The sequence below is a fragment of the Tenrec ecaudatus genome, chromosome 13 (assembly GCF_050624435.1).
Source record: "Tenrec ecaudatus isolate mTenEca1 chromosome 13, mTenEca1.hap1, whole genome shotgun sequence".
NCBI lineage: Eukaryota > Metazoa > Chordata > Mammalia > Afrosoricida > Tenrecidae > Tenrec > Tenrec ecaudatus.
The window spans coordinates 58,478,084-58,504,302 of NC_134542.1; the positions used below are offsets into that span (position 1 = coordinate 58,478,084).

The following is a 26,219-nucleotide window of genomic DNA, read 5'->3' on the forward strand; positions in this document are numbered from 1 at the left end:
CTTAGTAGTAATAAACAACTTTATATGTTGGTAATTGTTTAAGAAAACAATTATATATAACAGTGTATTGCCATTGAGTGAGTTTTGTTTTATTTATTTACTTTTGACTTATATTTCCTAAAGAAATGTCTTGATTGAATTATATACAGAATTACCTATAGAAAAAAAATTGGGAAAACATTGTTCAACACTGTAAATTAAAATAGCCAGTTTATGCACTACTGAAAATGAAGTTAATGGATAATTGCTACTATTTGAGCAAGTGGTGTTTGGTAAAATGTTAGGTGGGGTGGGGAGAAGTATCATATAGAACTGTGCCTCTAATGTTCTCTCAATTGTATAAATTAACCAAATACAAACCAGTTAGCATCCATTCGATTCCAACTCATAACCCGAGGGCAGTATAGAACTGTCCAATCAGGCTTTACAGGTTAGAAATCTTTATAGAAGCCACGCCAGTGGTCACATTTCTGTTTCATAGAGGAGCTGGTAGAGTCACATTACTGACTCTGTAGGTAGCAGCTGACTGCGTCATCACTGCACCGCCAGGATCCTTTGTATACCACAGTAGCGATCAAGGATAAAACTTAATCATAAGTCTGATCACTATGAGATAATTTTTATATAAATTCACTTTTAGACATCTAGAGAATAAAGCTAGGTCCGATAGTTGAACTACACGGAGAATTTTATTTCCCAGTTTCTTTTAAACTTTTTGTATTAGAGAGATAAAACCAGATTGCTGATAATTATATATAAATATATATTTATAAAGATAGTTAAATGTATAACCTAAGAAATGAACTGTTAAATTATATACAGATAGATATATAGTACAAGAAATGAACAGTTAAAAAGCAGTACAAATGACTCAGTGCAACTCACTCCTGTGAGAGAGTTGTGAGACACTAGTAGTCCTTCACATCTTGAGGGCTGCCAGGTAGTCCTCTGTAGAGTGAGTTAGGCTATCCCAGCACAGGCAGCAAACAGCAAGGCAGGTCACCAACTGTCAGCCAGGTCACCTACAGTCAGTCCCCAGCTCAAGAGATGTAAATTCCAATCCTGTGGTCTTAAAGGGACCTCAACTTACAGCAACACAGTCCACAGGCTAGGCGTCCCACAGGTAGTGTAGCCTGTAAATTGAGGCACAAAACAAGCAAGACAGCTCCACACTGGTCCAATGATCAAAGAGCAAGAGACAAGAAAGGCAAGGCTCACTGAGCCATTTATCTGTCTGCCCTTCAATTAATCCTACTTGTGTTTATCTGCCAGGCTGGCACAATAAACTATCTCACCTTTATTTTCCTCTTACTGTTCAGGTTCCTTAAATAAGATAACCCTTTTTTTGTTTTCACAACATAAACTGCAGGATTGACTTTGCTTCTGAAAACAATGCTTTCCTGTTTGTTCTTTATTTTAAGTGATATTTCCATCTTACTTTACCTTAAAGCTATAGCACCAGAGTGCGGTGAGGCTACCATGCTTCCACTAATTTAACGTTTTCTTAGATTGGACATGTTGACACTCATTTGTCACTGCAGCTTGAAAACTGGCATTAAGTAGACAAGACAATAATTTAGTAAATGTGTCCCTTTTTATGTTTTGTTTCATAAGGATATGTACATATATATTTAAATTTTATTTTATTAGGGGCTCTTACAGCTCTTCTCACAATCCATACATATATCCATTGTGTCAAACATGTTGTTAACATCTTTTTCAAAACATGTTTTTTCTACTTGAGCCCTTGGTATCAGCTCCTCATTTTTCCTCTCCCTCCTCCATGTCCCCTTGATAATTTAAAATTATTCTCTTTTTTTCATGCCTTAACACTGACCACTGTCTCCCTTCACCCACTTTTCTGCTGTCTGTCCCCCTGGAAGGGGTCCATACGTCAATTATTGTGATCAGTTCCCCCTTATTCCACCCCCTTCCTTTCCCTTCCTCTCCTAGTATCTCTGCTCCCCTTATTGGTCCTGAGGGGTTTATCTGTTCTGGATTCCACGTGTTGCAAGATGCAATCTGCACCAGTAAAGATGTTTTGGTCTAGCCAGATTTGTAAGATTCAATTGGGGTTGTGATAAGGGGGTGGTGGGGGGAGTAGCATTTAAGAACTAGAGGAAGATTGTATGTTTCATCGGTGCTATACTGCACCCTGACTGGCTTGTCTTCCTTGTGATCCTCCTGAAAGGGGGTCTCCAATTGACTACTGATGGGCTTTGGGTCTCTGCTCTGCCCTCCCCCTTATTCCCATTGATAGAGTTTTTTTTTTGTTTTCTTTTGGGTCTTTGATGCCTAATATCTGATCCCATAGACATCTCATGATTACACACACTGGTGTGCTTCTTCCATGTGGGCTTTGTTGCTTCTCAGCTAGATGGCCGCTTGTTTATTTTCAAGCCTTTAAGATCCCAGATGCTATATCTTTTAATAGCTAGGCACTATCAGCTTTCCTCACCACATTTGCTTATGCACCCATTTTGTCTTCAGTGATCATGTCAAGGATGGCAAACGTCACAGAGTGCACGTTAGGTTTTCTTGCCTTGAGGGAGTACTTGAGTAGAGGCCCAATGTCCATCTGCTGGCGTACTTTATAAATAAATATATGTATATAGATCTATTCCTTATAATTGTACATAAATGTATTTACATATTTTACATGCCTGTATTTAGACCTTTATAAATGTCCTTTGCCTCCCAGTTCTTTTCTCTATTTCCTTTTATTTTTCCTCCTGTACCACTATCATGTTCAGCCTGCATTTAGGTTTTGGTAATTCCTTTTGGCTTACTTGTCCTTAATCAAGCTCTCCTTGCCATCGATTTTAGATCACTTATTCTTCCCTTGTCCCTGGGTTTGTTGGCACCCCCCTCCTTTTCCCCCACCTCCACCTCTCGTGTCCCCCTGGAACTGTTGGTCCCATTGTTCTCTCCTCAGGATTGTTCATCCCACCTATCTTGTCCAGATAGACATGCAGAGACAGTAATATGCGCAAAAGCTAAGCAAAACAAAAAAAAAGAATAACAAAAGACAAATTAACAACAAAACAAATACAATACAACAAAACAAATACATGAATAAATGAAAAGCCAATAGCATAAATAGATAAGCCCTCAAACAGTTCCAGGTCTGTCTGTTGACCTTTATGAGTTTTCCAGTGGAGTCCTCTGGATGCCACACCTTTGGCATTCCTTGGGGACTTTGTTTCTTTGCTCCCTTGCTACTTTGCCGTGCACCCTTAGTGTTCACGCTGGTGCAGTGGGGTCGGATCTGGCACGTCTGCATAGTGTCCCCAGTGCTGTCCCCCTTAGCGCTATGTGTCAGCGAGGAACATCTCTGTGTCTCCTGGTGGGGCTGGCCTTGTGATCCTCTCTGTGCATTGGCTGCCCTGAGCCAGAATATTGTCCTCAGGGCTTGGTGGGCCAGGGTGTGTTCCACTCTCTCTCCTTCCCTCTTCCTTTGCTCCTAAGCAGACACTCCCCTCTTCTGTGCTGCAGCTTCAGTGCTGTCCTCTGAAGTGCATTCCTTGGGACTGGGACCAGGGGTGCCCACGTAGTTGGGATTGGTGGCCAGCCCCACAGACCTCTCTCTTGGTTCCCTGCTTCATGGCTGTATGTTGCATTCACATCTTGGTGTGGAAATCTGGTCCCTTTGGCCCTCTTCCGTGGAGATAAAAACTCCCCTTGAGTGGGTTACTGCCCCGTTCCCCCGCTACCCCTGTCTATCCCTGCCCCCCCCCCTCTTTAGTTGGCTGCCATCCGTATCCCTGGGTTGGGTTGACTCCCACCGTAGTACCTGGCCCTGACTCCAGGAATGGATGTGTCCAGTAGCTTTTCCCATAGCCCCTTCTTGGCATGTCCCCATCAGTCATCCTTTGTGTTAAACCCAGAATTCATTTTGGTTTATCATCCTTAGTAAAGAATTAAAATAACAAGTGAATGTAATTCTTTAATATTTACAGTGAGTGGAATTTTGAAATGATCTTGATGTAGGGAAGTGTAAGCTAAGGAAAACATGAACACATTATCTATCATACAAGGGCTCCTTGTCCATGGTACTTCACTTACCCAATAAAAAAGCGAAACTTGACAAATGCTTCATCAATTCCCTGGTGTTTCCAAAACAATTTCAGTTTTTTTCCTGGCTGCTAAGTTTATTTTACATAGAGAGCTAGAAAAGAAAAAAGCGAAATCTTCCTTTACCCGTTAAGTGGTGATGGTATGTGCCATCAAGCTAATTCCTGCTCGCAGGACCTGGTTGATCAAGTGTGATGGCCTCACATTGTCTCCTAGTCTGTCATCGGCAGAGGAGCATATCCCCCCAGGCTTTGCTTCCTTAGAACCGCTACTGGTAGGTGCTGGCCCCCTGCGCCTTTGGTTAGCAGCTGCATACGGAGCATTGTGTCACTGTAGCGCCTTAAGTTTGGCCTGTTTGGGTTTTGTTAGATGACTAAAGGTTGTTAACTCCAATAATTTAATCTTAAGCCTAGATAGTATCTAATATTACCTGTTGCCAATGTTCTTCCTTTAATTTAAGTTTTTTGTTTCATTGCCCTGTGCTTTCCTGGTATGCTTGTGAAACTCAGTAAATAATAGAGCCGTAGAACAGAGATGAACTCTAAAACTAAATTCATAGTCATTATATTTCAGTGAGTGATTATCTTACTCTACTGTTATCAAAAGAATGGGAATTTTAACATTGTACAAAAGGGGCAGTGCTTTTTCCTGAATCAAGTTCACCCTTGAGTTTGATCATTCTCTAAGATGACATGTGTTGAAGACCTATTTTTAATTCAGTACATTGTTTTAAAGTTTTCTTGTAAGCTAGTTTGGTTACCTTGATATTTTTTTAATGTTGTTCTTCATCTAGCAGCCCTGTGCTGACTGTGAGCCACGGTGAATTGTCGAAGGGGAGATTGAGCACTAGGTGTCACTCTGGGCTCCTGCAGCTTCTTGGACTTAGACCAGGAACATTTTAAATAGTTTATAATAAAAGAAGCTAGAAGCTTACATATAGGAATCTTTCAAGCTGAGAATTAAGTATAAGCCTGAAAATCTTGACCTATGCTTGTACTTACTTTGGTGGAAGGTTTATTAGGACCAGACTTCCTAATTTCTCTAAACACATAATATACATTTCAAGACACTGCTGTGCAAATTAAATGTTAATGATGGCCGTTTATTATGAAATGTTGAGTTGAGGAAATGTAAGTATTCCTCTGCTCCCTGCTTCTTAGGCTGTCTGGCCTGGAGCCAATCAAACAAATGCCTTTGAATTTTGTTTGTTTTTTTCTCCTCGGTGAAAATGAGAGGGTGGGGTCTCATTTGCCTCTGCATATTTTAAAAGTCCTAATTATGTACAAGAATCATAATCAGATGATATGCTACGGGTATTTTTACTACTGCAATAGATGTGCATTTGTGACTGGTGCATAAAAATAAATTTCTTAAAAACTCTAGCAGACTATCAATATATTTTTTTTAAGTTAGTATTTTTAAAGCTTTTAGTTTTTTTAATCTTCATTGTTAAAGTGTCCTCCCTGTTTTCCTAGCTAAGGTTTTGAAGGTGGTTACTGTATTTTTCTTCCTTAGATTTACTTGACGATTACCAACATTTGGCTTAGTGAAATGCTTATGGCTGTAGAACAGAATAGCAGGCGCTCTAGAAAAATACTAAACATTATGCAGCCTTCCCTAAAATCAGTGCTCTGACCCTGATTGGTTTGTAGGATACTTAGATGGGTCTTGTATTACTAAGCTATCAAATTGGAACTGTTAATAAATCTTTTATATCCAGTTATAGTTCTTCAGTGGTTGAAGGGAAACTTATTTGTAACACTAAGCATTTAATATCATTTAATTTCTTTTCCAGTTTTGCAAACATGACTTGTTCACACATCATTCACCTGTAGTTAAATAATACAGAATCACCTTATCTTTCCAAAGAAACAGTGCTGTTTTATGAAATTCACATTTCGTTAAGACACTCAATTTTTATACGAGCTAACATGCAGTTCATTCTCAGGGAATGGTTGCAAGGGCAGGCACCGTAGCTTAGTAGCAAGGAGCATGCCACTTCAGGATTCCCTGCACATCCCTGGTAGGAGTGATGAGGTATACTTTGTGAAGGTTAGGGATGTTTCTATACTGCTTTTATTTCAATAAGCTATTAGTAACATTTTTATTACCTGTATTCTTGAGGAGGCACAGACTGTGTTTTTTATATTTAGCAGAGGATACTATAGAGTCTAGTATAAAAAAGATTTTTCAAATATTATTAAGATAAGGATTTGGGGTATAAAAGAGTGCTACTGTTTATGCAGCCACCTCTTATCCTAACTTTTGACCATTTTATCTCTACAGTTTAGATTTTGAAGAATGTGCTCACAAATTGCTGAAAATGGAATTTCCTGAAAGTCAAACAGTACGTTAACACTTTTTTCATTTGAAGATTTATAGTCTTGGAAACCCAAAAGGCAGTTCTACTGTCTTAGAGGCTTATAATGAGTTGGAATTGACTCAGTGACAATGAATGAGAATGCCTTTACAAATACAGATCACAATAAGTCCTTTTTTTTCTAGTTGCTTTCTTATCTGTATTGTTCCCCACCCAGAGATATGTCGGGTCCTTGGAGCCTGTACAAAGGCCTCAAGTTTTGTATTGCACATGTTCCATTTTATGTGGTAGACATATAGCACAGACACGGAATTGAATGAATCCGCTCCAGCAGGCTATGTAGTTTCTAATTCTTTCATGGGGATCTCATTGATTATGTGCGTGAAGTTACTATTATGTCGGTGTCCTTTGATGTAGTGCTTTAAGTGTCAGTGATAAAGCATAGATCACGGTAAATGCATGGCTTATACAGTGTCCAGCAAGCTGTGGCCCAGGCCTACCTTATTTTTGCAAATAGTTTTATTGGAACATGTCAGTGCTTATTTGTATTTATATTAGCTATGGCTCATTTCCTATTGCAGCAGCAGAGCCTGAAATACGTTGCCCTTTACAGAAATAAGTTTGCTAATCTTTGTTTAGAATATGGATTCACTCTTGAAATACCATGGCATGGAATCTTGAGAAAATTTTGTTTTGTTTTCTGAAATTTAAAAGATTTTTCCCTTGTGAAGTCTTATTAGTATACTAATAATACAGTACTGATTCCTATTCCAATGTCATTGATATATTTTTGTCGGAAGAAAATAAATTAGTAAGTTAACTTTTAAAATCACTAATTGAAACTGAAATTATTATATGATCTTGTCACATTACTTGAGGAATATAATGAAGTCATTATAAATGTTATTAATATTAGTCCAGAAGATAGTTGTTCTAGAGGTAACCTCTTCATACTGTGATAGTATTTAAAAGAATGTCTTGGTGTATCTATTTTTGTGCACAGGGTTACTCAAGACTCTCCTAAAAAAATCACTGTAATATTTAATTAAAATGTTAAAATACTTAATGATTGAACGCCACAGGGAATAACTCTTGTAATTGCATTTAGTCCGGGTAAGAAAGTAATTTGTTTTGCTTGTAAGATTGACTTTATTAGCTGTGCTGTCAGCATATTACCACAGTTAATTGTTTAAAACTTGATTTACCTTTGTATTATTTTAAAACACAACATTGGTAGAAAAAGTTAAAATGTATTTAAATATATCAGATTGGCATATCATGGCATAGTTCAGAAGTTTTTTGCATTGTATAACTTAAGTTCTGATAGGTCGATCCTTTCAGAACTTAATACATTTGCAAACATTGTATAGGTTCAAGTAAGTTTTGGCAAGTCTTTAAAAGAAAATTGCCAGAAACAACTTCTCCAAATAGCCATAGGTTGTGGAGTGCGGAGTCTGAGCTGGTTGTCGTTTAGTAGACGCTCGTTTTGTAGGTGGTGCAGGTCAGTGGAATGTATGGGGTGGTAGATCCTCTCGTGATCTGCTCGGTGAGTGGTGGAGGCTGGTCTTCTGCCCTGTGCAGCAAGTACAGTGACACTGTCCACGTGTGGCTGTTAAGCACCTGTGCTGTAAGCAATCGAAATGTAAATCGTGATTGATACACAGCTGTTGGTTACCATGTTGAAGAGCAGAGTTAAGAACCTATCTGTACTGTGTTTCTCAAAGGCCTCCTTCCTTGCCCTGAGCCTCCTCTGGCGTCTCTCACATACATTGTTTACATAAAGATAACCTAATTTCTTTTCTGTAACAGTGATCACACATTAATTTATACCTTTATTCCTTTAGCCCATATTGGCCAAATGTCTTTATCTTTGAAATTGCTGTGACTATAGTACTTGTTTGGGTAGGGTTGAATGAAGAATTAATATTTGTTAATTCCGAATCTCTAATTCATTATGCTGATCCTATTTCCTAACCAAAGACTTACTAGGGGATCAGAATGTTGACTGGCAGGTTATTAAGTCTCTTCAATAACCTACCTGGACCAGATATTCCGGCAGCAGTTATGGGACAATTCCATGTGCACAGCATTTATTTTGAGCCTAAAAGTTTTAGCTGCTGAGGCATTTTTATTTGTTTCTTTCCATATATTTATGTTTACTTCATCAACCAGAAAGTTTTCCAAGTTAGCATTAAAAGTGTACACATTTATGCTTCGTAAAGACTCAGCATGCTCTGCCTATCCATACTAGAAATTAGTAATTGAACTTAAATTGTTGGGAAATATTTAAACTTTGTTGTTAAATGTTGTCTTGGTGGGTCTATTTTTAAAGAATTCTGCATAGAATTCTTTAAAAATACAGTACTTTAGTCTTTCTCAATTCTCATACCGGGGTTTGTGAAGTGGTTCATAGTATATAAATTTAGAATTTTAAAATAATTTAATTAGTGTAAATGGCTGTCAAAGCCGTCACCCAGACAGAAGACTTTAAGAAACTGAACTTCAACAAGATGAAGAATTTTATTTTCTCGTTATGACTAACATTGACAAAGTTTGAAAAGTTTAGTGATTTTTAAAAGTAAAGTGGAAATATCTAAAAAATAATGATAATAAAATAGCTGAAATATCTAGCCTTTATCTTACAGGTAAACTATAGTATATATTTTGACTCGTTAATGCAATTGCTTTGTCCACAAATAGAAAGAACTCTGCAACATGATACTGGATTGCTGTGCCCAGCAAAGAACCTACGAGAAGTTCTTTGGCTTATTAGCTGGGGTGAGTTCTTTGCTCCTGAAAGGGCCGCTTCTCTCTGCCCTCCAGATTCTTCCCTGACACTGTGAACTGATGCTGCTCCTTTAGTCTGATCTAATACAGCAGCGCATCTTTGGCTGAAAATTAATTTCTCTCGTTGTAGGTTTCTCCGTCTTGGAAGCATTTTAGTAGTGCTTTGCATGAGGCACACTGGTGGCATAGTGGGTTATATGTTGGGCTGCTAACTGCAACATCAACAGTTTGAATCCACCCTTCTCTCCCAAGGAGAAAGACGAGGCTTTCTGCTCCTGTGGTGGTTTGTGGTTTACATGTTGGACTGCCAGCAGTTAGAGCACCAGCCACTTTGAGGAAGATAGGTGGGCCTTTCCACTCCTCTAAAGAATTACAGTTTCAGAAACTCACAAGGGCAATTCTGCCCTGTCCTTTAGGGTCACTTTGAGTTGGCATCGACCTGATGGCAGTGAATTTGGATTTTTTTGAACAGTTTACAGCCTCAGGCCTCTATGAGTCAGAATCAACTTGATGGCAGATTTGGTTTGGGTGGTTTTTAACTTTTCTTTTTAATTTCCCATGCTTTTGTAACCATTTCCCAATGAGAGCTAATTACTGTTTTTTGTTTCGTTTTTTTCCCCAAAATCTCAAGACAGCTTCTGATATTAAGTACATTTTTAGCACAAATAAAGTGTGAGTTAAATTATTATTTTTAATCCAAATGATATTCATTACATAGAAGTATGCTTGCAGACCTTATAACGTCTCTGATCATCAACATATTTAGAATTATTCTAGCCATAAGTCCCAGGTAGATCAAGGTCATATAGTAAGTTCTTGAACAGCTCGTATACAATGCACGAAGATTTGGTGATTTGAAAATGTATTAAGTACTCACTGCAGGTTCAGTAAATATAGGAGGATTTAATGTGCTTCTATACCTATTGACATCGAGTTTTTTTTATTAGCGTTTTTGCATGCTGAAAAAGGAATACATGGAATCCTTTGAAAGTATATTTAAAGAACAGTATGATACTATTCATCGTTTAGAAACAAACAAGTTGAGGAATGTGGCCAAGATGTTTGCTCATCTTTTGTACACTGATTCCCTTCCATGGAGTGTAAGTAGATGGTTCAATATCTATACTTCTTTTTTGATCCCTTTTTATTCTAAAGTAGATATTAAGTATAATATAATTATAATTTTACTTGGGAAATGTGCTTTTTAATTATCTTTGAGACTATGTACGTATTGGTTAGTGTATAACATAGGGCTCAAAAAGCTATGTAGATATATATGCATTTAAGGAATATCCTGGATTATATTAACAGCCCAGCTATATCACGGAACTTTTCAATAGTGATAGTTAGGAACATTGCCAGGGTAGATGTTTGGAGCTTTAATATTCTCTGTGCACATGCTTCTGTGAAGCTGTAAAGTGGAGGATCCCTGAGTCAAGATTGTAGAAACATGCTTGTCGTAAGAGGATGTGTATATTGAAGTTGAGTACGTGACAGGGAAGAATTTCTATAGTCTTGGTGGGAAATACTCACGAGATTGAAATTTGAAATGTGTTTTTAAGCTGTCATTTACTATACAATTGCTGTTTCCTCCGCAACTGTTTATGGTGCTACCACTCATTTGCCGGTCATAGCTGCTGGGGTCCAAAATGAGTTAAAGATGGGGCCTGTTGCATTTCGACAAGGTTGCCATATAAGAGAAGAGGGAAAGTATATCCAAGAGTAGTGATAATATAAAGCAAAAGGTTACATTACGTGCAAGTAAAGTTGATAAAGAATTTTTTTTTTTAAAGAAATTACAGCCAGGGAAAGAGAAAAGAAAGAAGGAAGGCTGGATGGATCATATTGTAGACTATAGTAGCAGAAGAAAATGTTTCAGGACTTAAAAATGTTAGATAATTCTTTTTAATTTTTCATTGTAAGTTGGCTCTGGAGCCTAATTGTAATCAGTCTGACTTCTTTTAATTTTCAGGTTCTTGAATGTATAAAACTGAGTGAGGAAACCACGACATCATCCAGTAGAATTTTTGTCAAAATATTTTTTCAGGAACTATGTGAATACATGGGTCTTCCTAAACTTAATGCAAGATTAAAGGATGAGTAAGTTTACCACTAAGTCCTTCTCGTTCAAATGCAAAGACTACAGAGTTAATTTCTCTCTGATTTAGTGGGAAAAAATAATTTTGTATGCTACTTATCATTGCTGATATTGAATACTTAACAGGTTTATTTTCCTGTAACGCAAACATTGAGCTTTGGGTGATAATTAATTTTGATCATCAGTGGACATCTAAGATTCCCCATTATGTAATCGTTCAAATTATCACACTGAGCTAGAGCTTTTTCCAAGACTATATACTTCTTATTTCAACTCTCGAGTGCTCATTACTATCAAGCTTGGCTTCTATGCCACCCACCCTGTTGAAGTCCAGATCTTTGTCCTTTGTCATCCACATGCCCCTTGATATTTTTGCCTTAGTTATACGATTGGCCGCTTGCATACGGTGAACCTTTTCCTCATTTTTCATTTTACCTTCATTCTCTTCTCAATCTTGTATCTCCACCTGAGTCTGCACCTCCAGTGTTAAAATTTACCCAAGTCGTATCCAGGGTCCTATCCACTCTGCGGGATGCCATTAGTTTCTCACGGCATCGTGTAGTTGGCTATTTGGTACTTGTCTTCTGTTCCAAACCTATCTATTCCTTCTCTAGCACTCTAGAGATATGTGTCCTTGTCTCTGATTCTGCTTGGGGACATCCTCTTGTTCTTTCTAGCAAATGCTTCATCATTCCTCTTTTGTGTCCCCTTTTTCTATGAAACCGTCTCTCCTGAGTCATTCTGTGCTGGCACCCAGTACTTGTTCCAAACCACGTTGTTTGATGAATGTTTTTCTACATGAATTCCCGTCCTATTAGTGAATACAGTCAGTCTTTGCATTCTTCATTTCCCTTCCGTTGATTACTTGTCCCCACCTTTCACTGCTTAGCACAATGTTGTGTTGTGTGTATGCAAATGTCAGGATATATCCCCCTGTAGATTTGGACACACATGTACACATATACATACATATATATGTATATATATCTGCTTTTTAAACCTGATAAGTGATATAAACCGCTTACCATACTTAATTTTACTTTACTTACTGTTTTAGAAGTTAGAAAAATCTTGAGGAATGACTGTAAGGATTTGTTTCTTTATTTTTAAGGTGTTCTTTTTGTTCATTATTCTTTTTTAGAACTCTGCAACCCTTCTTTGAAGGATTACTACCCCGAGACAGTCCTAGAAACACTCGGTTTGCCATCAACTTTTTTACTTCTATAGGTCTTGGAGGCTTAACGTAAGAACATTTTTCAGAGTCTTGTTTGCATCATTACGGAATTGCCCCAGCATTGCAGTGAAAGTAGTGTCTAACGTTACGTTTTTAACTAGGGATGAGTTGCGGGAACATCTGAAAAATACACCAAAGGTCATCGTGGCGCAGAAACCCGATGGTGAGCAAACTAAGTCCTCGGCGTCTTCCTCCTCTGCATCGTCGTCTTCAGAATCTGGCTCCTCTGACTCCGGTTCTGACAGCAGTGAGAGCAGTTCAGATTCTTCCAGCGAGGAGAGCGCGTCTTCATCTACCAGTAGTCATAGCTCTGCCTCAGGTACTGAAGCATGTCGTCCATCCTTTCCTTTAAAACAAGTAGACTGCTAGTGATGGTCAGTAAGGAAAAACAACGTTGATTGCTTAGTATTAAGTTGTTTAAAACCAAACCAGACTCACTGCCAACGGAGTCGATGCCAACTCATAGCAGCCCTGCAAGACAAGTGACAATAGGCAGTTTTAAGGGAAGGTAGAACTGCCCCCCTGTGAGTTTACAAGACTGTGTGTAACTCTTCATAGGAGTAGAAAGACTCATCTTTCTCCCACTCAGTAGTTTAAAAAAACAGTTAATTGTTTAAATGATTAATGATTTTGCTTCTAGATATAAGAACTCTGGTGGCACAATGGTTAAGCACTTGCTGGTAAGTGAAAGGTCAACATTTTAAACCCACCAAAAACGATGTGGCCGCCAGCTTCCATAAAGAGGACCACCTTGGAAACCCCATGGGAGTTCTAGTTTCTCCCACAGCATCACTGTGAGTCAGAGTCTACTCGTGGGTTTGTAGACGTACTCCCATGACAGTGCCCTTGCGCATGTCTTTGGATGACAGACAGGGTGTAGGTCTGTGCCTACACCCAGTAGAATCGTCTCCAGGGCAGAGTGGAGTGTGTATTCAGCTTTAGTAGGTCTGGTCAGTGCTCCAAGTGAGGGCTCCAGCGTGCAGTCTCACCAGCCGCTGCACGCTACACGCGCTGCTCCCAGCCTTTGATGCAGCCCTGCTGAGCGAAGCCCTGTTGCTTGGCGGCGACATGTTGAGCTAACAGCGAGGGCAGAGCTTCTACCCACCAGCCGGTACTCCTCGAGGGAAGAGGAGGTTCCATAAAGAGTTAAAGCCTTGCAGATCCAAAGGCCTCTGTGGGGTAGGGTTGCTGTGAGTTGAAATCGTTTCAATGGCAATGGCTTTGAAGGGTGTATTGTGGTTTTGATATTTATTTGATTACCATGGAAGCTGATTAACATTTTATATATGATTGACCATTTGGTTATTCTTTCTACTTGTAAAAGCTCCAGTATTTTCCCCTTCAGTACATCGTCTTTTCTGCTGATTGGTAGCTCTTTATGTCTTCTGGGTATTCATCTTTTGTTGCTTACATGTATGATAAAGAACTAGTCCCACCTTTGTCTCAGCAGCAGCCCTGTGCCCGGACGAATCCGGAGTCGGCACGTGCTCCCAGGGAGAAAGCCATCGCTCTTGGCTTACTTTTCTATTATTTCCCCCCTTGGCTGAATCTTGACCCCACACTTCTATTGAATTTTCATTAATTTTTATGCCTTTCTATACTTTCAACTTTTTATTTTAAACTAATTTTAGGCTCAGTGAAAAAAGTTTAAAAGTGGCACAGAAAATTGTCATATGACTCTCACCCGTTGTTCCCTAATAGAATTCTACGTAGCCATAGTTCAGTCACCAAAACCAGGAGATTAGTAGTTGAACAGTTAAACAACAGATCTCATTTGAGTTTTACCTGTTTCTTCATTAATGCCCTTCTCCCTGGTCCAGAATTCCGTTTACATTTAATTGTATGTACTCTTCTGCTGTCTGTGAGAGTTCCACTCAGTGTTGCCTTGGGTTTTGTTTTTACTTTATTGGGGGCTCTTACAGCTGTTATACATTCCATACATCAGTTGTATCAAGCATATTTGTACATATGTTTCTATCATCATTTCCAAAACATTTTCTACTTGAGCCCTTGGTATAATCTCTTCCCCCCCCCCAACCCCTCAGCCTCGTGAATCCTTGATCAATTATATATTGTTATTATTTTGTATCTTTTTGTGTGTATCTTACACTGTCTTTTGTCTCCCTTCACCCACAAGTCTGTTATTCGTCCCCTTGTGGGGGGAGCTATATATCCCACCTTGTGATGGGTTCTTCCTTTCTTCTGCTTCTCCTTCCCCATCCATCCCCATCCCCTCATGATATCACTGTCACCACTACTGTTCCTGATGGGTTTATCTGTCCTGAATTCCATGTGTCCAGAGCTCTTATCTGTACCCACATGTGTTCTCCTGTCTAGACAGATTTGTAAGGTAGAACTCGGTCATGGTAGTGGGCAGGGGCATTCAGGAACAGAGGAATGATGTGATTCATCAATGCTATGCCACACATTCCTTATAACCCTTCTGTGGGGCGATGTCCAGTTGTCCACAGATGGGCTTTGGGTCTCCACTCCAACTCCTTGTTCACATCATTATAGTTGTTTATTTTGGATCTTTTGATCCTGTTGACACCTCATGATCACACAGGCTGGTGTGCTTCTTCCATGTGGGCTTATTTGTGTCCCTGCTAGATGGCTGCTTGTTTAACTTCAAGCCTTTAACCCTATAACGCCTGAATTTTTAATTTCAGGGGAAAAAAATGTTTTTTTGGTTTTATTCATTACTTTCATAGGTATCAATATATATAACAACCAAAATATATTAAAAATATATAAAATTTGCAACGTTTCTTAAATGTAACCAAATTGTCACATTCGTCCATGGATTTATAATACAAGAATAAAAAGAGTGCCTTCACTTCTATATTATTTTTCATCTTATTTTATTATTTAATAAAAAACCAAACTGATAACTTATTTTATTTATAAAATATAATACAAAATGTATTTGTTTATAATTTTAGTGTGAAATTGAACAAAACAATTTTTTTCTTTTGTGATACAAAGATGAACTTTGCATTTGTTGCAGGAAAATACTGGTGCACCTTGCAGTTTACAGTTGTGCATCTTCCTGTGTTTGTGACCTCAGGGTAATGGTGAAGACCATGCAAACCGGTACCTCTCGCAGGATTACTTTTGGTGGCAGGACCTCTTCTCTTTTTGTTAGAAAACTCACCATCGGTCAAGCTAGTAGTCTGCCTCTTTTTGTTGGTCTGTTACTTTTTCCTTCAAGAAGAGCTTCGGGGATGCTCATTTTGAACTCTTGCAAACTTTGTATTTATTTTTTTTTTTTTGGTAACTGAAGGCTCGCACAGTGTCTGCAATAAAGTAGCCAAGAGTTCACAACAGTCACATCTATAAACTGAAAACATTATTTGTGATAATATTTTTTCGATCTGATGTGAATTCTGTACAGTGCAATTAGCGAGTCTGTCAAATCAAGCAGTGTACCCCAAATTGCTCAAGTTCCTGGCTACTCAGTGCAAGAGGTTAATTGGGATTTTGCTGAATTGCATAAAGATTTGATTGGTCGACAATATGAGTAATGATATACTTGATTAAGTCCCACCAGGCATTACACGCCTCCTTGCCATCAATGTTAGATCTCTTGTTTCTTTTCCTTGAGTTTGTTGGCTACCCCCACCCCCTTTTCTCCCATGTCCTGTCGTCGTGCACCCCCCCCACCCTCCAACAGCATTTTCTATTGTTTTCTCCTTGGGATTGTTTGTCCTGTCTATCTTACATAGATAAACATAGGGAGAAAGATAGTTTCAAGTCTGTGTGCTGACCCTTATGTATGTTTTCTAATGAAGTCTGATGAGGTGCCGAGCCCTGTCCCCCAGGAGACTTGGTTACTTTGCCCCTCTTGCTGTCCTGTTGCATTCCCTTCACGTTTCATCCCTCTGCATGGGGAAGACCAGACACACTTTCCACACGTGATATTTTGAAGTCACTTGATCAGTTCAGTTATTTTAAGGGCTCTCCTTTAGTTTAGATTGTTCTGCTGTTTCCTCGTGATTAGAATAAGATTGTGGATTTTGGGCAAAAATACTACTGAAATTATATATTCCTTTAGGTGTATGTCAAGGGGTTCATAATACTTGATATGTTTTCTTACACTTTGAGTCTTCTGTAAGAAATAAAAACTTGTCTCTTCTACCCTTCTTACTTATTTACTCATTCATTTACAATGGGACTTCAAAAAGTTCATGGGAAAATGGAATTAAAAGACATGTAATTTCCCCATAAACTTTCTGAAGCTCTATTTTATATCAGTGTGCACTCATACGTTTTTTTTAATTTGGTTCCGATGATTCCTGCTCTGGCAGTTAGGAAGGAGGGCGCTGGGTTGATTCCTGGGTTCATTTGACACACCACGTCCTTCTTTAGCACACACCCTTCATGGCAGCACAAGTTGTAGTGCTTCAGTGCCTTCAAACAAGGATTTTCATTTTATGCAGCATTTTGAGTTCTCAGCTGGGGCATAGGTCGGTCAGAAACTTTTCTACCCGATTTTGAAATAGAATAGCTGTAGGAAAGGACTTTAAAAAGCATTTGTCATCATAGTTTGATTTTAGCTCAGCTTTCCTGCCGAGGTCTGTGCTGGTTTCCCCAGGCTCAGCCTGCTCTCGTTCCCTTAGTCTTCATCAGGGTTCGCTCTTTTGTCCTAAATGTGTGTGTGTGTCATTCTAGATTGTGTGTGCGTGTGTGTCATTCTAGATTGTGTGTGCGTGTTTTGTTTTTCTTATATCACATTTGAGAGAGTTAGCACTTTCCCCTACAATCTTAGATTGGAAGACTAAGCATTGCCCCCTACACTATTTTACAATTCATGGTGTTTCAGTCCAGAATTACAGGACTCTATAAATATTTTATGATACCAAAGCAGGATTCTGTCTTCTCAAAAGAAGTCTTACCTTTGAATTACAGTGTCCATTTACCTCTTTCAATTCTAAATAATGTGTTTCATAGGGTTTGTTTTGAGAGCAGATGCTAACACAGCATGAGTTGTTGCAGTATGGAAGCTTGCTTAGTCCAAATTAATTTGCCTTATGCAATTTGAGTGGACTTTTTTTTACATTGTAATAGGATATAAAATAACATAAAAGGTAGTATTAACTGACCTCAAGTTAGAATATTGTAGAGCACATTTTGCAGAAGAAGACAAGATTATATTTTGTTATGTGATTGCTTTTCATCATTCAAGACACTTTTTGAGTAGTGTAAGGTAGGTAGAGAGATAGATGTTCGTTTAGCACAGAGCCAGATGGTTTCTGCTTGGGTAACTGAAACTCAGCTGAGCTGTTTGATGGGAACCAGAGAAGTAAGCCCTTAGTGGCAAACCAAATGACTAGCTATACAGTGTGCCAAGAAAAGCATTTGGCAGAAGTAGAGGCTGGCACAGTGAGGTCACAGTGAAGGTAGGGGAGGGTAGACCATTTTCTGCCATACTTTCCTCTCTGTAATCATATAAATTTGACTGAAATTGTGGTTACTTCAGCATCTTTGATTTATGTGCCCAGCAGTGAAATTCTGTCATTAAATCTTTATTTGTGATCAGTTGAGTAAAGGTTTTCAAGGGCTTTGGGGAAAGGTTTTATCAAAAAGTACTGTGTATACTTAAGTGTAAGTCGACCTGAATATCAGCCTAGGTACCTAATTTTTTTGGAGGGTGAGTGAGTGAGTGAGTGAGTCAGTGAGTGAGAGAGTGAGTTAGTGAGTGAGAGAATGAGTGAGTGAATCTAGGTACCTAATTTTATCACAAAAACTGCATTAAAAATGTGCTGAAAAACTCGACTTATACATGGGTATATACGGCTTTAGTGATTCTTTATAAAAGCATGTGGGCTTTTCTTATCCTCACAGTTAGTGCCTCTCTGGTAGCACAGAAGAGCAGAACTATAGTTTATTTGAAAAATAACATGAAGCAACCTAAAGTTCATGGAAATGCAGAATCATAAGATAATTTAATTTTTTTTTTTTTTACAAACTTTCTGTAGTGCTCTCATAGGGTAGATAAGGCTCTTGGATTCCCTAAAGATTTATAGCCTAGGAAACACATATAGAGTCGAAGCTGTCAGAATCAACTTGATGGCAGGAGGTTAATATTTTGGACAGTATGTGCATAGAGTTACACAGATGTAGTCATCTCTTGTCCCCTGTCTCTAGTAAGCTATGTTGCTAGTGGTATGATCATTAAATTGTGATTACACATAAGCTCTGATACCATATTTCATATGAAACAGGCACATGAACTAGAATTTCCATTTTTGATAACATTTGTAAGCATATCATTCTAGTTACTTCCATTAAAAATAAACTTACAACATTTGCTATAGTTTTAAGTTTCTGTTCATTGTCTTGATTCTTAAGGATCACAGTAGTACTTTAATAATGAATACTGAAATATTAGAGTCTTAAAAATCATGCATGTTATAAAATATTTTGTTTTCCAACCTTCCATTTGATCAATGTGGCTTTGTGTCCAGTTTGCCTGAGTTAGTCAGCCTATAATGTATTTACATGTGAATTGTTAAGAAAATCAGTTTAAAGTTAAAGCTAACGATTTTGTTTTACATACACAGCTAAAAATTTAAGAAAGAAGGTCCACGGGAAGACCAGAAGTAAAGAAGTAGAGAAGTTGATTAGGAAACAACAAACAAAAGACAGAAAAGACGAAGAAAGAAGATCAGAGCAAGGGCACCAAGAAGCCAGAGCTGCGAGAGACCGGAGGTCAGGAAGGCACAGAGACCCCAGTGTAAGAGAGGCTGGCTGGAGAGATGCCTCCGCAAACTACGCTTCCCACAGAGACGGTCCTTCCGAACGCAGTAGTCACGGGAGGAGTGTGAGTGACAGAGACCAGGAAATGCACACGGGTCTGGAAAGTAAGCATGGTGACCCCAAAAAGACTAGAGAAGAGAGAAGACACTCATTTTCTGAAAATGAGAAGCACAGATACCAAACTAAGGAGAATGACCATTTTAGAAGACAGGAGAGATCAAAGTCAAGGGAAAAGACGAGCAAACACTCAGGCTCCAGAAGTGACGACAACAGGTATCAGAACGGTACTGAAAGGCGGTGGGAAAAACCTAGCAGCTACTCTGAACAATCCAGAGAATCAAAGAAAACTCGGCGAAGAGAAAAGTCCCCAACAAAGCAAAAATGATTCTACGAATTAATACAAACTGAACATGCCTTACACACTCATTTGAAACAAAATATTTTTTACACTGATTGACGAACTTTATAGAGAATTCTTGTATAAAGTACTGGTTTGTATTTGTACATTTAAAAAATGTTTTCATTTAAACTTGTTTTATAATTGATGCATCACAAAACTGTCAGATCAGTTTATTTAAAGGGAAAGGTTTTACCAGCGAGGGATGTAAACATTGCTTATATTTTGTGAATAAAATGATCAACTGCTCATTGAATCTGTGATTTTTTTTTTAATTTGAAAAATGCTTTTTTCTCAATTATGTTTCCAATTGTTTACAGAACTAGTATAATTAATTATTTGTGTGCTTTTTATTTATAATTGAAAACCAAATAAATGAACCAATTCAGCTTAACATTGCTAACTTTGTTAATGAGATGTTAGTTTTTAAAAGAACCTGGTTATTTTTCTGTTTTGTTTTTGTTATACAATAGAGGATTTATTGCAAGTTTCATATTGTATCTTCAGTGAAATATATGGAATTTTTGTCATGAATGTAGTAGTAAAGCTAGGTATATATGTCAGTCTTTAAAATGATGCATAGTATTTAAAATTAGGATTTCTCTTAGTTACAGTTCCTTTCTGGACTGCTAGATAATGTTTAATTGAAATCCTGTGCAGTTAGTGCTCTTTATCAGCCTTGTAGTTTCATCACTATCGGTGAACTAATGTGTATTTAATTTTTAATTTGGAATGGTAGGTCATTGGAAAAGATATGGTCATGAAAAAAATGTGTACAGCCTTAGTGAGTAGTTCTAAATTTTTATAAGAATTTTAGTTTCCATCACTGTAACTCAACAATATGTGACCATAATTATTATATTTGAAATAAAATATTACCTTTGTGATTTTAGATTTTTCTGACAGATACATAACCTTACTAAATCAACTTTTTGTGTTTGTTCATTTTAAAAGTACATAAAATATATTTTAGTACAGAGTTCGAGAATAGGAAGATTACTATCTTAATATTTGGCCCTAAAACATACTCTGACTCAAAGGTGTTCTATTTTTTGTTATTATTTAAAATCTTACATACAATTTCTAATAAAGTCCATGAAAATAAGGAAACCTTATCCCCTCCCATTGAAAAGTCCAGTATGGCAGCTTAAAAATAATCTTACCCAGTGTTTATACCCCCATGGTAGTTAAAAGATGGCTTCATTAGACAGGACCACCATAAACAGAGCATTTCACAGAATTCTGAGTTTAGAAAACTGGATTGAAAGAACTTAGGTTCTGAGCCCTACAGGGGACAGTTTATTTTTGTACCGAACACTGATAAAGATCATAAAAATGAGAGGGGGCTGGGCATTTTTGCTTCTTGGAGTCACTTTAGTTCATAAGTTACCTTCCAGATGTTAAGTCGGAACCCTGTCATTGAGGACTGCTCTGCACTGGGCGCTGTGCCTCGGCCTGTCCTGGGACTTCGGTCTAATGTGTCCAGTGATGAGAAGAACTAAGGTGGAAAGAATAACAAGGATAGGGTGTTACATATGAAGATGAAAGACCCTCTGAGAAGGTGCCTTTTCATAGTGAGCTGCAGTCATGTGGATTTCTTCGCAATAACTGAGGCAGAGGGAAGTCAGTGGCATAGATCTTTTGTCTATGGTAAGTCTCGACAGAATTTTTAACATTTCCTTTTCTACTTGTTTTTGTTTTTTCTCTCACTATTTTATTTGCTCAGAAGAGCAATGAGCCTTCAAAGCAAGAATATTTAAGTATAAACTCATTAGAAAAAAAGTGAGTGATGGATGATTATGAGGAACCAGACATGTGCCTTTGCAATGCATTTCTTACAATATTAATAAGTTCACGTATACAGTGTATGAAGATTTCTTACTTTCATCCTTTCAGGGCACAGATGTGAAACATTTCCTGTTTGTGGTTTCTAATTTCATACTATTTTTAGGATTACCATTTCTAAATTGAGTGGAGTTTGGAATACTTTCCTTGAATTACTCCTTGTTTTTCAGTTTCTCAACTTCTTTTCCTCCAACTTTCATTCCTCCATCTATCCTGGATGTGTGTCGTGCAAACAGACGAAAGAACACTGCACTGGTTACAATGAAGAAAGGTGGGAGTCGGGGTTGTATTGAAACAGGACAAGGCTGGACACGATGGGTCCGTACAGGGGCTTCAACAATGGGCTCTGCCCTGACAGCAAGTGAGGATGGCACAGACCAGGCAGTGTTTTGTTCTGTTGCACTAGTCTCTCGAGGGCCTGTCGGCTAGCATGCCCAAGGTTAGTGAGGGGCAGACTCGCCGTCTCACTCTGAAGGAGAACTTCCAAGACAGATTTTTTTGTGCGTTTGGAAGCCTGGTATTTTCAGTATTCTTCCCCAAGACCATAATTCAAATGCATCAGTTCTTTAATCTTCCTTATTCATTGTCCATGTGGGAACATGCATATGGGGTGACTGAAAGTGCCATGGCTTGCGCGGGTTAGGCAAACCTAATCCCTCAAAATAATATCCTTGCGTTTTAACAATATGAAGAGGTCTTGTGCGGTATATTTACCCAATGCAGTGTGTCCTTTCATCTCTTGACTGCCGCTTCTGTGAGCATTGATTATCGACAAGACAATCCAAGACAAGTCCTTTACATCATCAGCTTTTTCTCCATTTATCTTGATGTTACCTATTGGGCCAAGTGTGGGAATTTTTCTTTTCTTTACACTAACCCCTGGTCCATATTGAAAGCTGTAATCCTTGATAGCAAGATCTCTGATTGTTCATCAGCTTCCAGTCTTGGTGCTACTTTGTTCATTATAGATCAGCTTCTCCGATTATTTGCTCAGCATACAGTATGATAAAACCCTGATGCACACTTTTCTTGGATTTGAGAAAGTTGAGGGACAGTGAAAAAGAGGAAAACCCTCAACAGCATGGATTGACAGTGGCTGCAATAATGGACTCAAACGGTTTTGAGGATGGCGTAGACCTATCCATCTAGTGTTCATTCTTTGTAGTGGCGTCACTGTGAGTCAGAACCAACCTGACTGCATCTAACAATCTTGGTGGTGTACTGCATGACCATCCCCTTTTTATTGACATCAAAATCCATACCGCTTTTATAACTGCTCTAAGTGTCCCGCTAGCCATCTAGCTCATCTGATTTAGTATTGTTACTGTTGGACCAAAAGGTAACCAATGGGGGTCTTGTCACCTCAGAAAAACTTAGGCTCTTGACTTCACCCCTGTTTTATAATCCGTGAACCCTTTTTCCCATCATTTCTTTTCTCTTCCATGGTCCTACGTTACTAGCCAAAGGTTCGATTCCAATTACACCCGGTCCTTCACCTACTACTAAGCAACTAATCATTGGTAAGCATGGCTGGATAAAATAAATATACAGCCAGGTAAAGTAGTGTCTGGGCTACAAGTCTCAGCACCAAGTACTGGTCAGATTTACTACACTTTGTGAACATGCTTGCTTTACCGCTCTTTGAAATCAGCTGCATCTACCCTAAAAAGCATCACACAAACCTTCACTCAGTTTACAATAATGACTCCTTTTTAAAACTTTGTCATCTTCATATTAAATTTGTAAACAGTGTTTATAAATAGACATCAGATGAGAACTTTGAAATTTGCAGTAGCAAAACCACTAACCTTGTCTGCATGTGCGCCCACATTCAGTCTCTTGTTGAATTGGGTGCCTGTCCTTGCTTTTGTCAAAGATCGGTCATTCCACTTGTGCTCTGGATTCCATTTTTAGCATCCCAGTGATTGTAGTCATCCACTCCCTTGTAAAATTAGTAGTTGTTCTTTTTCATCCAATGGGCCTGAAATGTGTTCTAATGTTATTTCTTACACTCCTTAAAGCCGCTAGGCTACAGTTGATTGCAATCTATCACTTTAGTGTGCTCTCAAAAGTTTTTGTTCAAGTTACTAGTGACCTCCATCTTGCCATAGCCTAGTCATTTGAACTCTTGAAATCATTTCATTTCAGACACACTGCAATGTCAAGTTCTTAATTCTTTTTAACCTTGGCAGCCATGCTCCTCATCTCCAAGTCTAAATCTGTGCTGGGCCCCTGTTCTCTGTGTGTAACTACTCGGGTATGTGTGTAAGTAACCTGTACACAAAAATTTAGGGGTCTTTCTTCAACTGAAACTTCACCCCCATAGTTCTAGACTTTGGTGTCCACAACTCCCTACTTGACATTTCCATAAGGATGTCACATACTGCCATCGTCGATCTCCCATGACCAAAACAGAACCAAAAGATAAAACACTGCACAAACCAGAAATATAAGGTTACTAAAACCTATTATTTCTATTACTACATGAAGTGGCTATAAGTCAATGTGCTATGACTCAATAGCAATGCACATGACCACCTGTGGTGGTTACATAATTGTCAATTTGAGAGGATTAAGGGTGAAGGGGTGGATTTAGCTTATCAATCAGGTTGCAGCTTGATGACCTCATTTGGAGGCACTAAGGAGATAAATCTCTGGAAGCGGGCCACATAGACACACCCTGCGAGACATTGCCCTTGACAAGACACATGGAGCTACGCTAGAACTCGAGCCAGAAGAGCCACGTGGAGACCGCTGCCAGCTCTGAGATGCTTCCACTGCCACTGGATCCACAAGACCTTCCACCCACTGGCCTGCGATCGTGATACGTTGGATATCATTGCATGTGTTTCATGAGTCTGAAGAGGAGTTTCTAGATTGCTATTGACATATGGGCTAATACCAGACTTATGGACTTGATCTGGACTGGGATGTTTTCTTAATATTCAACTGCTCTTGTCTATATTGCTCTTTCTTATACACATGAGTCGCCCTGGATTTGTTTCTTGAGTCTACCCAGACTAACACACCACTGTAATTAAAAACCCTTGAATTACTGTACTAAAATTTGAACTGTTCCCATTTTCACTCTTGCTCCTCAATTATCTTCAAACAACATCTAAAATGGTCTTTAAAAAATAAATTTTCAGGATTTTTATATGCCCTCTAAAAATCCAACTTCATTCTACCTTGTCTTAACACTTAACATTTTAAGCATGCATTTCTAGAATATGCCAAAAACCTCACTTTAGGTCTTGTGTATCATCCCCTCCCCCCTTCCTTTATTCATTTAGGTCAGTGGTTCTCAACCTTCCTAATGCTGTGACCCTTTATACAGTCCCTCATGTGGTGGCCTACCCCCCCCCCACCATAAAATTATTTTCATTGCAGTCGCGACCCACAGGTTGAAAACTGCTGATTTAGCTCTTAATTTAATTGCCATCTTCTTAGAGGTGGCTCTCCAAAAGGGCTGTCCAGCCCATACAGTTACTATCACATTACCTCATTGATATGTAGTATTTTGCAGGGTCAGATACTATCTATTTTTTAGTTATTTGTGGACTGTGCCACAAATTAGAAACTGTACTTGTTTTCTAGGTGTTTTATCCATCACCTAGAACATAGTTGGTACTCAATAAATACTTATTGAATGGATGAAAATGGATGGTCAACTAATTTTCACAAAGCAATATGAGAATTGACATTGTGACTCCATATTAAGAGAGTAGTCGAGTCCAGAGAAATTAAAGAAACTCAAATTAGCAAAGGTTGTTAAATAAGAGGGTCAGCTTTTAACTTGACCAACTTCATACCAAAACATAGCTGGAGATGGATAAAAGCTAGAGAATGAAGTATTTGATTCCTAGGTTGCCACCTAACAGCTCTAGAACTTTAAAGTTATGTTGCCTCTCTGGCCTTCAAATTAATCTTTTAAATGTTTATTGTATTTGTTTTATGCAGTTGTGCATCCACTTCTCTCAGTTGAAATATGGTTAAATTCCAAGGACCATCTCATTTTGCAGAAATTGACATGACAAAAAGGAGGATGACCACATCAGATCACAAAATGGAAGGCATTTGCATCATTACATAATGGTCAAAATACATCACATAACCACCAAGATGTATCATTACATAACTGCCAGACCACAGAATAATGGCCCGAACAACTTGACACAACCTTCACTATCATAAGGTTACACTCACATTACACCTCAATATATGCAACTACCAGATGTGATGTCAGGGTGCAAAATAGATTTTTCATCTTTGCCATATCTGCCCAATGTCAGATAATGTGCTCATTGATAAATAAATAAGTATCTTCTGAGCCATGGGGGCTGGTGGGTTACATGTTGGGCTGCTATCTGCAAGGTCGGCAGGTCAAAACCAGCTGATCTGCCGATATGAGGCTTTCTACTCCCATAAGCAGTCTCAAAAACCCATATTCTGTCCTATGGGGTTGCTATGAGTGAATCTACTGGATGACACGGTTTTTTTTTTAAGAGTGAGAGTAACATGTACCAAGCCCAGGCTGCTATCCACAGGCCAGCAGTATAAAACCATCACAGCCCCAGGATAGAAAGATGAGGCTTTCTACTCCTGTAAAGAGTCATAGGGCCACTTCTACAGGTCCTTATAGATTGTGAGTCAGAATTGACTTGATGGCAGTAAAATGTTTTTTTTCCAGTATGTACCAGGAAGT

The 26,219-nt window shown here is 38.6% G+C and overlaps 1 protein-coding gene across 3 annotated transcripts in view; it reads left to right on the forward strand.

Moving 5' to 3' along the window:
- CWC22 (CWC22 spliceosome associated protein) overlaps positions 1-20,526 on the forward strand; it is a 60,750-nt gene extending 40,224 nt beyond the window's left edge. For 2 of the 3 annotated variants that reach the window (XM_075529023.1, XM_075529024.1), the window contains exons 13-19: positions 6,361-6,421; positions 9,095-9,172; positions 10,129-10,281; positions 11,154-11,281; positions 12,421-12,522; positions 12,615-12,832; positions 19,077-20,526. In XM_075529023.1, coding sequence (XP_075385138.1) covers positions 6,361-6,421; positions 9,095-9,172; positions 10,129-10,281; positions 11,154-11,281; positions 12,421-12,522; positions 12,615-12,832; positions 19,077-19,657 — 1,321 coding nt within the window. In that variant the 3' untranslated portion in view covers positions 19,658-20,526. The remainder of the gene's footprint in view (positions 1-6,360; positions 6,422-9,094; positions 9,173-10,128; positions 10,282-11,153; positions 11,282-12,420; positions 12,523-12,614; positions 12,833-19,076) is intronic. The other variant, XM_075529025.1, reaches the window with a different exon arrangement.
- The last annotated feature ends 5,693 nt before the right edge of the window (positions 20,527-26,219 follow it).